This window comes from Hyalella azteca, unplaced genomic scaffold (genome assembly GCF_000764305.2).
Source record: "Hyalella azteca isolate HAZT.00-mixed unplaced genomic scaffold, Hazt_2.0.2 contig9241, whole genome shotgun sequence".
Lineage (NCBI taxonomy): Eukaryota > Metazoa > Arthropoda > Malacostraca > Amphipoda > Hyalellidae > Hyalella > Hyalella azteca.
The window spans coordinates 52,331-66,498 of record NW_025939316.1 but is presented as its reverse complement, the minus strand read 5'-3'; the positions used below and the strand labels follow the sequence as shown (position 1 = coordinate 66,498).

Genomic DNA, 14,168 nt, shown 5'->3' with positions numbered 1-14,168 from the left:
GAAGACATTTTATTCCTATCCTGTTTTGTTCTAACATAGTTTCACAGCGTCAAATCTGTCCCCGCACAGTATGTACTCGTAATAATTAGAGTAGTTCGAGCGTGAAAGGAAGTGAGCAGAGCAGACACCGAAGTATATTCCGATGTTTTCATCAGTTATACGTGCACTAAAATCCCAGTTAATGGCGAATTGCTTTAATTATAACCTTGCAAGTAAACTGGGGTACTCTAGGCAATATCTGTTGAATCTATCCGCTTATAAATTTGATGATAGTTTGCAAGCAAGTTAAAACAGGATGAAAACTAATGTTTCTGTGTAAATATTTTACTCAATAAGATTAGGACAAAATTTGATCAATGAGCTCTGGATGAAGCAGAGCGGCGTAGATGTTGGTATTGGCAGCACCTCTCCTGGCGATGGAAATGCAGACTTAGGGGGCCTATGGAGTGCGTCCGTTGATTGAGTCTGGGCCAGCGAGAACTCTAGACTTGATACGCTAGCAGATGTTCTTAATTAAAGCGTCTTAATTTTTGACGCTTAGGAGCTACGATCGCCTACACGGGCCGAGTGACAACCATCAGTGCCAGGCATGAAGCGAACGACACAAATGCTTAGAACGACAGTAACGAAGGTTGACAACGAAGTAAGGAAGACGAGGGTGGCTGATCCCCTGTGTGGAAGGCATGCCACCCCCACAACACTGCTGTTTTCCACTGCAGGGGCGGTGCTACCGACACCCAGGGAATGTGGCCACTCCTACCCATCCTCAGGACAGTTCCGTTCACGATTGACACAAAAAACAATATTCTATCCAGATGCGTTGGCACTTCAGTCCCAATTGTTTTATTTTCAGGTGAGAGAGCGAAAGAACTCGAGTGTCACAGCTACATGGGGAAATATCCACTTGGCCTTAATTGCATAGTTCACCAAAACACTTCCGAATGGCGGTACACTTCACATTAACAACTTTCTCAGTCACTTTATTCGTCTTCGCTTCCGGCGGCGAGCATGGCGATCAGAGCATCGCTGTCAATCATTCCGGTATCTTCATCAATTTCGACATTGGCTAAGACATCATCGACTTCCTTTGCGGTGAATTTCTCACCAAAAGCCATCAACATGATGCGGAAATTATCAGGGTCGATTTCGCCGGGCTCCTTCTCGAAGGCACGGAAAGCGTTGATGACAAGTTCGTCATCATCGACTTCACCGCCGGACTTGTTAGCGAACATGGTGAGGAAAGTGGTGAAGTTGATGGGACCGTCGGCCTCACTGAGCATCTCGTCAAGTTCCTCTTCAGAGGCGATACGTCCGATCTCGTCAAACATGGCGCGGAGATCGCTCTTGTTAATCACACCATCGCGATCACGATCCATAATTTGGAATCCATCTTTAAACTCAGCCACCTGCTTCTGAGAGAACATATCGAAGACATTGCTTCCTGACTTCTTCGCCTTCTTGGACGACGAGCGGGATCCCTTGGAAGGCATGGTGGCGACCGTAGCTGTGATGCACTGGCGGACCGCGCTCCACTTCACTCCCTTATATCACTTTTGTGATGTCGCCAAATGTTCACTAAGACCGACCAAAATTAGGCTGGGCCACAATACGGCTGCCCATTGCACGCTAGCCAAAATAACGGATGCCGTCGCGGTCACTCGCGCGCTCGAGCGCAGTTCACGAACCGAGCTTGATCTGGGCAGATGCTACTTAGGGGCCATAAGATCAGATATAACTACTTTATTATAAGTTTTCCCTTCATTTACAAATCAGTTTTAAAACGAGCCAACAAAATTGCACTTACAATTTTGAGCCACAAGATCAGACATAACTACTTTACTATAAGTTTTTCCTTCGTTTACAAATCAGTTTTAAAGCAAACCAACAAAATTGCAAACTTACAATTTTGAGCCACAAGATCAGACATAACTACTTTTTTATAAGTTTTCCAGTCATTTACCAAATCAGTTTTAAAACGAGCCAACAAAACTGCACACTTGCAATTTTGAGCCACAAGATCAGACATAACTACTTTATTATAAGTTTTCCCTTCGTTTACCAATCAGTTTTAAAACGAGCCAACAAAACTGCACACTTACAATTTTGAGCCACAAGATCAGACATAACTACTTTATTATAAGTTTTCCCTTCGTTTACCAATCAGTTTTAAAACAAGCCAACAAAATTGCACACTTACAATTTTGAGCCACAGATCAGATATAAATACTTTATTATAGCTTTCCCCGTCGTTTACAAATCAGTTTCATAACAAGCCCAAAAAATTGCACACTTACAATTTTGACTGCTATTAGCGCCAAGCAAATACACCACATGCTAATAAAAATGAGCAACCCTCAACCGCCAAATGTGTTCACACTCCATTTGTGACGGATTAATCACCTGAATAAAGCTTCCGTGAATCAAACCTCATAGGAATAAAACTGTCAACATATTCAGAGTCAAATGTTCTCACAACAATCATTCACTAGTTCCCTAGAATGGCAATTAAACTAAAATAACGGACGCTCATAAATAACGAACCATGACGTATATATCAGTGGGTTATATGATAAAATAACTAAGACTTCAGCGCTATTTGCAATGAACCGCATGTGAAATACACTAAGACGTAATAAATGCGCGCAGCAGTCTTTATCGTAACAAAATGGTATTGGTTCGACTTCTGTATCATATGGGACTAAAAATGGAACAAGCGCACCTAATCATAGAGGAAATGATTAGCATCGATGATAAGACAAATTGATCGAATACTTTACGGTAATACATTTGTACTATAACAAAAAATTTGTATTTCTTAACATTTTATAGACTGTAGCAATTTTCCAATCAACCAAAAATTTCAAAATTAATAAAAGACGCCTTAGTATTTCCATTAATGCAGTAATACCTAATAGATCCAAACGTTCTTTTCTAATAACTTCAATGAAGGCAATGCCGCAAGTCCAACTGAATCATGAATACAAACTATGAACGGATAATACTATTCTTGGCCCACATATTCAAGGATATTCAATCAATTACAGCACAAATTGAGAAGCGAAACATAAGCGCCCCTGTCTCAGATACAAAGCTATCTTTAAGATCAAATTTGGACACCACATAAAACTCAATACAACCATTTTTTCACATCAAAACATGAAGTAAATAATACTTCAACGTATGACTAATTATAAACAGTAAATATATAACATAATTTTTGAATATATAGGTGCTCCTGCGGCGTGTCGTGTCGGCCAGAGGACGACGCTCATGTTTGGACACCACATAAAACTCAATAAAACCACTTTTTCATAACAAAACATGAAGAAAATAATACTTCAACGTCTCATTAATTATAGACAGTAAATAGCAGAGATATTTTTTTGAATATATAGCGCGTGACGTGTCAGCCGAGAGGGCGACACTCTTGGTCGCTTGCCAAGCTTTCGTCAGAGACGTGATGTGCAGAACACCCTTAACTTGCGCTCTTTATGTGCACAGCATTAATTACATACACGATGCTTTAAGGCAGCTAAAACACATCGAAAAAACATCAAACTTTTTTGAATGCTATACGCAACAATTTGCTAGACTAATTAACATTTAGCATCAACACAACGTAAACAAAAGTTAAGGGAATAGATCGACTTTAGAATAGATATACATACATACTATGAATACACTTTTTACGCTGATTTAGCGCTCGAAGAATTGCTAAAAAGACTGGGATCATAGTTTTTCTAGTTAGAAATGCACACAAAGAACTAGGGAGCAGAAGGCACCTATACTCTTGCATATGTTCACATATAACCTCTGCTGAGGCTGCATTCCGTCATAAAGGGAAATATCAAACACGAATTCTGTGCCTGACAAAATTATACAGCAAATAGAAGAATTTAAAAGCCGTGGATCGTGAGGAAACGAGGGGGATAAATGCTTGAGTCCGACTAAAGAACTTTCAATAAATATTGTGATATAAATTGTCGGATATTGGCGCTAGGCAAGGAAGAGGAGGCAATCTAGTCCATTGAAAGATGTCTCTTTAAATCAACACAGGTAACTTTTAATGAAAATAATATTACATCGACAAATACAACAAGAGGATAAAAGATCTTATCTTACTGACACAAAAAAAAAACTCCAACAAAACGGAGCATCGACGATTGGAATTTTTAAGTATATAATACAGATCAATAAGACATAAAAACTATAAATATTTCGTCAGCAGAATGCTAATATACATATTCTCAATGAATATTTACATACAAATTCGATGTCTAGGGATGAGATATGAACTAGAGATCCGTGCCTATAACTAATAATAAGACTGAGAAGACAAAGTTTAAAGAACCTACACTTACGCAAGGTAAACGCAAGTTTCATCCTGTGGTCCAGACGAACGGTTCGAGGCGGTCAGGTATAGGCAGCAAGTTATTGAGCGTGTCAAGGGTCTCTATGAGAGTGTTAAGGTTAGCGTGGCAGGTCGTGAGAGAATGGCTTAGTTCTGAGACATGACTTAGACGCTCGGCGTGTCGGGCGAAGGCTCGCTGTCTCTCCGTCAGGATGGACATCACCGTCGCCAGGGTTGCGTCCAACTGACCGAGTGATAAAGCTTGACCAAATGAATTACTAAGTAATTACCAAAGGAGCAAATGAATTACTAAATAATTACCAAAGGACCAAATGAATTACTAAATAAATACCAAAGGAGCAAATGAATTACTAAGTAAATCACCGTCGCCAGGGTTGCGTCCACCTGACCGAGAGATGAAGCTTCGTGTACATCGAGTGTCGGAAATGATAAATTACGGAGAGAGTAGCATTCAATTGAATAATTACGAAGAAATTAGCATTGAAATACACAATAATGAAGATATTAGAATTAAAATGTGAGATTATCTTTGAAATGCACGTTGCACATTAAGGAAAATTAGCATTGCAATAGACATGAAGATGGCATTGGAAGAAAGCAAGCATGGACACTACGAAAATTGTATCTTAGTGCGTGATCATGAGATGAGAAGTGAACAAACGCCTTGGCATAAATAGTGTAGAAACACTAGAAACACGGCATGCCATCATCCTACACAATTATTCAGCTGGTCAAGATCAACATGCCATCATCGTAGACACTTATTCAGCTAGCAAGTATCAATACGCCATCATCCTAGACATTATTCAACTGGCCAGTATCAACACGCTAACATCGCAGACATTATTCATCTGGCCAGTATCAACATGCCAACATCGTACACATTATTCATCTTGTCAGTATCAACATACCAGTATCGCAGACATTATTCATCTGGCCAGTATCAACATGACAACATCGTACACATTATTCATCTTGTCAGTATCAACATACCAGTATCGTGGACATTATTCAGCTGGTCAGTATCAACATGCCAACATCGCAGACATTATTCAACTGGCCAGTATCAACACGCTAACATCGTAGACATTATTCAGCTGGCCAAGATCAACATGCCAACATCGTAAATAATTATTCAACAGGGGCCATACTTTGAAAATTCGCTAAGTGAACGTAACTACTTACGTTTTATTTCCTTGTCTGTGATTGGTGGATTTCGCTTGAAAGGCCGTCAATGATTGGCTGATGAACTTACGATCTCTTAACTTTTGAAAGTATTGGTTCTGGCCAGTATCAACATACCATCATCCTAGACAATAGTTCAGCTGATCATTATCAACATGCCTACATCGTAGATATTATTCAGCCACAATAAGGGACAGGACAAGAGACCTGCGTCAAGATCAACATGCCAACATCGTAGACATTATTCAGCTGGCCAGTATCAACATCCCATACATTATTCAGCAACAACATTGGACAGCATAACACACCTGTTTGATGGCTGCGGTGATGTCGTCCTGCTGAGCAGCTGTAGCAGCAGCAGCAGCGTGCAGGTGCGTCTGGTAGCAGCGGGCGAGGGCGCACAGGTGCGCGGGACTGATGCGTTCCAGCACCTCGGGGTCCCGCACCGCTGGCGCCGTGAGCGCGCCGCGCATGATGGGCAGGAATGGCTGGATGCACTGCGTGGCAAAATTAATAATACGATTTGTTCGATATTATGAAATATTTCACGCTTTATACATCATCAGTCGCATGATGATGCTCTAAGAAATAATGCGCTCCAGCACCTCCGGGTCCCGCACCGCTGGTGCCGTGAGCGCACCGCGCATGATGGGCAGGAATGGCTGGATACACTGCGTAGCAAAATTAATAATAAGATTTATTCCATTTTATGAAATATTTCACGCTTTACATTCATCAGTCGCATGATGACTGCAAAATTGACGCTTTAAGAAGTAATTCGCTCTAGCACAAGTAATTCTCTAGCGCGGCGTAAACAATAATACGAGTTATTCTATAATATGAGATGTTTCACGAGAAAATGCGCTCTCTGTTACTCACTGCAGTGAGTACTGAGTTATATTTTATATCAGCTAAAGAATAATACCTAACGAAAATTCAACAAATCTCCATAGGAAGAGAATTTTTGTGCTAGCATGATAGGCAGGAATGGCTGGATGCACTGCGTAGCGTAAACAATAATACGATTTATTCGATATTATAAAATATTTCACGCTTGAAAATGCTTATGTGAAATATTTCACGCTTGAAAATGCGACCAAAACACCAGCATGAGTTTTTTCACGATGCATGTTCGGCATAGAATTACAGGTTTTAAAAAAATTGCTTAATCAACAAATATTCATATCGAAAGCTTGGGCTGGTCAATGATCTTATACCGCCCAGATCACTCGCACAATCAAAATAATTTGGCATATGAGTTTGATCCCCAAACTTTGAATTTAATCCTTCAAATAATCCCCTTTGCATTGCGCCAAATAATCTTTTATCCGACAAACGATTCATACAAAAAAAAAAATAAAAAGAGAAATATAAGCTTAAATTAAAATGAACATCAAAAACCTCATTTGGTCGGAGTTCACAAATTGCACCATAAAATACCTCAAATGATAATTTAACCATCAGTGTATTAACTTAAAAATTCAATTTAATTGGGAAATTCAATGTGTTCTGCCAAGCAGAAGCGGTTTGGGCAATCAACACATTAACAACCTAATTGGGGCATATGCCCGGTAAGGGTTAATTGAAAACAGGTTAGTGAGATCGGCATGCAGTCTGCAAACTCCACGCATGGAGCTGCGTGCTCCTTGCTTGGAGCTGCGAGCTCCACGCATGGAGCTGCAAACTCCAAGCATGGAGCTGCAAACTCCACGCATGGAGCTGCAAACTCCACGCATGGAGCTCCGTGCTCCACGCATGGAGCTGCGTGCTCCCCGCATGGAACTGCAAACTCCACGCATGGAGCTCCGTGCTCCACGCATGGAGCTNGCATGGAGCTGCGTGCTCTACGCATGGAGCTGCGAGCTCCACGCATGGAGCTGCGTGCTCCACGCATGGAGCTGCGAGCTTCACGCATGGAGCTGCGAACTCCAAGCATGGAGCTGCAAACTCCAAGCATGGAGCTGCGTGCTCTACGCATGGAGCTGCGTGCTCTACGCATGGAGCTGCGAGCTCCACGCATGGAGCTGCGAGCTCCACGCATGGAGCTGCGAACTCCAAGCATGGAGCTGCGAACTCCAAGCATGGAGCTGCGAACTCCAAGCATGGAGCTGCAAAATCCACGCATGGAGCTGCGAGCTCCACGCATGGAGCTGCGAGCTCCACGCATGGAGCTGCGAGCTCCACGCATGGAGCTGCGAGCTCCACGCATGGAGCTGCGAACTGTTTTCTTCTAATGGCAGCAGCAAACAATGAGCGCCATATAAAGAGCGTTCAGTGCAGCCATCTGATCATGTTATAAATCATGAACGATAATTGTTTTTCTTCATTTTAGGAAATTATGAACAACAGACAATGTGTGACATTAAAATGCAGTTCCAATGTAAAATGGTGAAAAAATAGTTCTTCATTTCATTAGTTATTGTTTAATAAGCTTGCACCTGGGAACAATTAAATTTACCTTATACATAATAGAAGACATATTTACTTATATGTAATAATGAGTAAATTCGCTTACCTAACATGTGCTCTTCTACCTATAAATTATCTTATTTATTAATATATTCTAGCTAAAATTATATTGTATGTTACAATTATTTATTAAATATATTCTATTAATATGAATTATATTGTATATTACAATTGTATATTAATTATATTGTATTTATATGAATTATATTAAATATTAATATATTCCAGCCAAAAATATATTGTTTCTTACAATTATACATTAATTATATTGTATTAATACAAATATATTGTATTATATGAATTATAATATATATAACAATATTCTAGCTAAAATTATCTTGTATATTACAATTACATATTAATTATATTGTATTATTATGAATTATATTATATATTACAACATTCAAGATAAAATTTAACCTGGAGCCTGGCGAGGTCAGCGTCTTGCTGGGAGTTGGTGGGCGCCTCCCTGACCACCACCACCTCGCTGGGGCGGCCCACCGCCCCGCCGCTCTGTGATGACCGGCGCCCCAGGCGGCGGTGGGAGCCCGTCCGCCGCAGGGCGCCGCCAACGCGACTACTGTGCTTCGGGGAGTCTGAGGGCATGAGGGCATGAGGCACGAGGGCATGAGGGCATGAGGGCATGAGGGCACGAGGGCATGAGGGCACGAGGGCACGAGGGCATGAGGGCATGAGGGCATGAGGGCACGAGGGCACGAGGGCACGAGGGCACGAGGGCATGAGGGCATGAGGGCACGAGGGCACGAGGGCACGTGCTGACGCTACTTAACACACGCACTTCAGGGGAGTCTGAGGGCACGAGGGCACCTGCCTACGTAACTTTGCGTGTCAAGCTACATTCACGTTTCATTAATCAAGCAAGCCAATAAATAATAAGTAACTTATCACTGTTTTAGGAAAAAAAATCCGCCTAATATTCTAAAGGTTGAAACAGTAAAGTAATTTTATTCCAAGCAAATCCCTCGCATTATCCACTAGGAAGTAATCTCTCAGAAAAAGGTTTAATTATGACAAGTAATTAGTTTGCTTATGTAATTAGTTTAGCTGTAAATAAGGCTACTGACCGCCTATAGGACGGTTGACGGTGTAGGAGATATAGGGCAGGTCTGCGTCTGAGCAGATGGAGGGTCGGGGCGAACTGCTCACTGAGCGGTCCACGCTCGGGCCGGACCCTGCAATTGCCAGAGGACCAAATTATTTAATAAGTAACCATATTACCAAAGGACCAAATGAATAACTAAGTAATTGCTAAAGGACCGAATGAATTACTAAGTAATTATCAAAGGACCGAATGAATTACTAAATAATTACTAAAGGACCAAATGAATTACTAAGTAATTACTAAAGGACCCAATGAATTACCAAGTAATTACCAAAGGACCAAATGAATTACCGAGTAATTAACAAAGGACCAAATTAATTACTGAGTATTTACCAAAAGACAAAGTGAATCTCGCTCTATGCCAAATAATTCCGGAGCAGAATGGGCTACGGGAAAACAACTTGATACGACTAGAAGACAAGTCTTAGGAAGTCACTAAGAGGCATTTTAAACAGGGCTTATGCAATGTAAACTACGAAATAAATCAGGAATATAATTTATTTTCCCTAAGTCGATAAACCAAAAGTAGGACCAAAGGACCGACAAAATAAATATTTCTATTGTTAAATAATAATTGATTAAACGATACACAATAGAGTATAAAGGTCGCACTTTTTAGGTCGTGGTGACTTGTCCAGAATCCTTGCACCCTCTCATCTGTACCTGACCTCCCAAATAAAAATATCTTTAATGTTTTCTCGTTGTTTCTCTAACCTCGAACAGCTACTGGTTAGCTGTCAATAAAATGAAGAACCTCATTACGTGTCAAATAGAACACTCGAGCCTTTAAATCAACCTGGCGAAATAAAGTCGGAATACCGATAAATTAACGTAAATATAAAGTACAAAGGCCTTCGAGTTAGGCCTTTATATAAGGCCTCGGTCTTCGTTCGTTTACAAACACAGACCTGCGTGGGCGACAGGCGGGTGAACAGACCTGCGTGGGCGACAGGCGGGTGAACAGACCTGCGTGGGCGACAGGCGAGTGAACAGACCTGCGTGGGCGACAGGCGGGTGAACAGACCTGCGTGGGCGACAGGCGGGTGAACAGACCTGCGTGGGCGACAGGCGGGTGAACAGACCTGCGTGGGCGACAGGCNCAGCACGATATATTAGACTGATCATGTCAATATTATTAGATATACTAGACTCAGCATGATATATTAGACTGATCATGTCAATATTATTAGATATACTAGACTCAGCATGATATATTAGACTGATCGTGTCAATATGAAAATATTTGCAACGCCGCGGCTACTTCGTCGAGGGCGACATAATTTGTTGTCCGAGTTTCATTGGGACTTCTCACAGATCAGTAATAAAAGTTAAAGCATTCCACAATACTGTTTGTAAAAAGACAATACATCGTAAACGCTCGCTATAAGTGATATGGTAAAAAAATCATTAATACATAAAAACCCTGAGACAACATCAAATTCAGTGGTTTAATTATTATATTCCGTTTAATAAATGACGATCAAAGTTATCTTAAATAATGTATATTTTACTGGAGTGGAAAACAAATTAAGTATTGCGTGGGAGGGAAAGGGTTGAGGGGAGCAGTAAGGTCACCACGTGCTAGCCGTCCATTCAAGCCACTTCTTATGACATAACAAATAAGTTGGCTGGCACTGGGTGGTTATTTCCTCCCAGTGTTGGCACCAGGCCATGATAGTATCTGTAGTAACAACCCACCCTTGGCAAGCCACCCAGCCACCCCCATGTGGGTGGTGACGTCACCCAGCCACCCCCATGCGGGTGGTGACGTCACCCAGCCACCCCCATGTGGGTGGTGACGTCATACAAGCACGTGTAGGAGCCCAGCAACTCTATAAGGTCACGAGAGAGCGGGGCGCCAGCGGCAAGGCGTGTATGTATTATTTCGTATTTTCATTGCCTAAATTTAATTTCATTTGTCAATTGGGTTCCTATAAGATCCTCTAGGAACTGTCACGTCAATGCAGCACGACTCCCTGCCCTATAGGAACCTATAAAAATCGAAGGTTCCTACAGAACCCTCGATTTTTTTTTCGTTTCATATATGAAACGCGAAAAAATCGAGGAAACGCTTGTGTTTGTCACATCTTCAATAATGAGTTTTCAAAAACTTTGACGTTGATATACATTATTTTACGCCATATAAATATATGACAATTTGTAATACATAAACACATTATCACGTTTATACCTCGCCGGTTTCAAATATTTGTATACATTTTCAACACACATTGTTCGTCCTCAAGCGCGGAACGTATCAAGATTCTTCACGCACCTATAGTGGCAGCGACTAATTTACATGTGAAAGCGGCTCCACGTTTCTGATGAAGTTGTGTCATGGGTAATAAAACTTAAAAACACTCCGCACCTCATTATGAAATCTGTTGTTTAACATGGAAACAATCAAAGGATAACTCAAATCAACAGTCCCATCGTACAGCCCTCATCAATGTGACTGTTGACATTGAATCAACGGCCCTCGAATCAAGAGCTCCATTGTGCAGCCCTCATTAATGGGACTGTTGACGTTGAATCAACAGCCCTCGAATCAACAGTCCCATTGTACAGCCCTCATCAATGGGACTGTTGACGTTGAATCAACAGGCCTCAAATCAACAGCCCCATAGTACAGCCCTCATCAATGGGACTGTTGACGTTGAATCAACAGGCCTCAAATCAACAGCCTCATTGTAGATACCAATGCAATTCGTCTTGAGTCACAAGCAATACTTACTTCATACGACTTACATAAGATAAATATTATTTTAGTTTCGATAAATTCACTCCTCACAGCGAGCATAAAATAGAAATGTAAGTAATTCGATTATTTTTTAATTAAATTCTTTCAAAAATGAAACAATTACTACTGATTTCTCATTGAATGTGAAGTAGAGGCAGCCTGGAGACAGTGGAGAGCGGTGAGCAGTTGAGGCTGCATCTCCATCAACGACTTGAATAAATTATTATTATTATTATTACTATTATTATTATTATTATTTTTTTTATTATTATCTCCTTCTTTCTCGAAAACAGCTTTGCTAGCTACTCTTCATTAACTAAACATCATGAATTTTTTTAAGTAAAATTCTTAAGTAAAAATTGTTCACTTGAGACGTCGAGAAAATTTTTTGGAGTAACAAGTGAAAACTATGAGTGAATGGCCGTATAACAATACGCGAGCTTCGTACAATTTAATCATAAAACTATTTTAATATTGATTGATATACTTCGTTCGTACTGTTTTGGTCATACATAATATTAAAAATTATTTATAAAATTCCTGGATTACTCTCAACACACTTCTTGTTCAAGTTCAACACATTTGCGTACAGCGTTCAGGTTCAACACATTTATTACAGCGTTTGAGTTCAACACATTTATTACAGCGTTTGAGTTCAACACATTTATTACAGCGATTGAGTTCAACACATTTATTACAGCGTTTGAGTTCGACACATTTATTACAGCGTTTGAGTTCAACACATTTATTACAGCGTTCAAGTTCGACACATTTATTACAGCGTTTGAGTTCAACACATTTATTACAGCGTTTGAGTTCGACACATTTATTACAGCGGCGAATGGCAAGCAATTCATCAGGACCTCCATACACTAGCGTTTTATATAATATATAACATCTAGCAAAATACGGTAGATAATTACATAAATTAGATCCAATATTTGTATATGTATGCAATGGTTGAACTAAGCAGAGATCTATGCAATTTTCGTAGCTCGCATACCTGGATCTGAGAATAGGAAACAATATTGCGAATAATTTCAATTGCCGTCAAACATCCCAAAAAAATTCAATAATACCTTTGAATCTTTGAAATGAAGTGCAATCTTTGAAATAAAGTACTTTGAAATAAAGTACATATAAAAACAGCTTTAAGGCTGGCTGCCGTACAAATGTACCTTGAATAGCAACTGCAGGGATGAATCATAACATCTCTAGCCCCCATATACAAGGCCAGTCCCCCCATCAGGAGTAAAGCATATCTATTGTACAGGGGCAGCCCCAGCAGCAGCAGGAGGAAGACCTGCAGNAACATCTAGCAAAATACGGTAGATAATTACATAAATTAGATCCAATATTTGTATATGTATGCAATGGTTGAACTAAGCAGAGATCTATGCAATTTTCGTAGCTCGCATACCTGGATCTGAGAATAGGAAACAATATTGCGAATAATTTCAATTGCCGTCAAACATCCCAAAAAAATTCAATAATACCTTTGAATCTTTGAAATAAAGTACAATCTTTGAAATAAAGTACTTTGAAATAAAGTACATATAAAAACAGCTTTAAGGCTGGCTGCCGTACAAATGTACCTTGAATAGCAACTGCAGGGATGAATCATAACATCTCCAGCCCCCATACAAGGCCATGTCTGCCCCCCATCAGGAGTAAAGCATATCTATTGTACAGGGGCAGCCCCAGCAGCAGCAGGAGGAAGACCTGCAGCGCCGTGCGTGCCAAATATGCCGAGGTTTTTGTGGCACTCAGTGGCACTGATCACAGCTTTGGCACTCCCTGCCGTTCATACGAAGCTAAATTATAGAAGTTCATCTTTTGTGTGTAGTTTTTTATTCATGATACCAGCAGCATACTTCTTATTACCCACAGCAAAATTCTCATCACCCACAGCACACTTCTATCTCTAGCCATATCCCACAGCACGCCATGGGATGTGGCTAGAGATAATGTTTATAATGCTTATTAGTCATCAGATAAAACACGACAGTTCCTTGAAGATAATGGCTTATTATTAGTTGTAGGTTATGAGATAATACACGACATTTACTCGTAAATAATTGATAATTATTAATTATTAATTGTAAAACTTAATGCCATTTACTGGCAAACAATTACTCGGTATACTTCATCACTCGTACGCCATGATGAGAAGTAATACGGTGCACTTTTTACTGGTACGCGGAGATGAGAGGTAATACGGTGCACTTCTTTACTGGTACGCGGTGATGAGAGGTAATACGGTGCACTTTTTTACTGGT

The 14,168-nt window shown here is 40.5% G+C and overlaps 2 protein-coding genes across 2 annotated transcripts; both read right to left on the bottom strand.

The window, feature by feature from the left end:
• Window positions 1-308: 308 nt before the first annotated feature.
• LOC108665306 (myosin regulatory light chain 2) lies at window positions 309-1,543 on the bottom strand. Its single transcript, XM_018152044.2, has one exon. The coding sequence runs from the start codon at window positions 1,488-1,490 to the stop codon at window positions 981-983; it is 510 nt and encodes a 169-aa protein (XP_018007533.1). The 5' UTR covers window positions 1,491-1,543; the 3' UTR covers window positions 309-980.
• Window positions 1,544-1,621: 78 nt separating this feature from the next.
• On the bottom strand, window positions 1,622-10,875 carry LOC108665302 (BLOC-1-related complex subunit 5-like). Its single transcript, XM_047881955.1, has 6 exons — window positions 10,848-10,875; window positions 10,058-10,231; window positions 9,112-9,219; window positions 8,447-8,622; window positions 5,866-6,054; window positions 1,622-4,595 (listed from the first exon to the last, which is right to left on the bottom strand). The coding sequence occupies exons 1-6, from the start codon at window positions 10,873-10,875 to the stop codon at window positions 4,380-4,382; spliced, it is 891 nt and encodes a 296-aa protein (XP_047737911.1). The 3' UTR covers window positions 1,622-4,379.
• Between the last annotated feature and the right edge of the window lie 3,293 nt (window positions 10,876-14,168).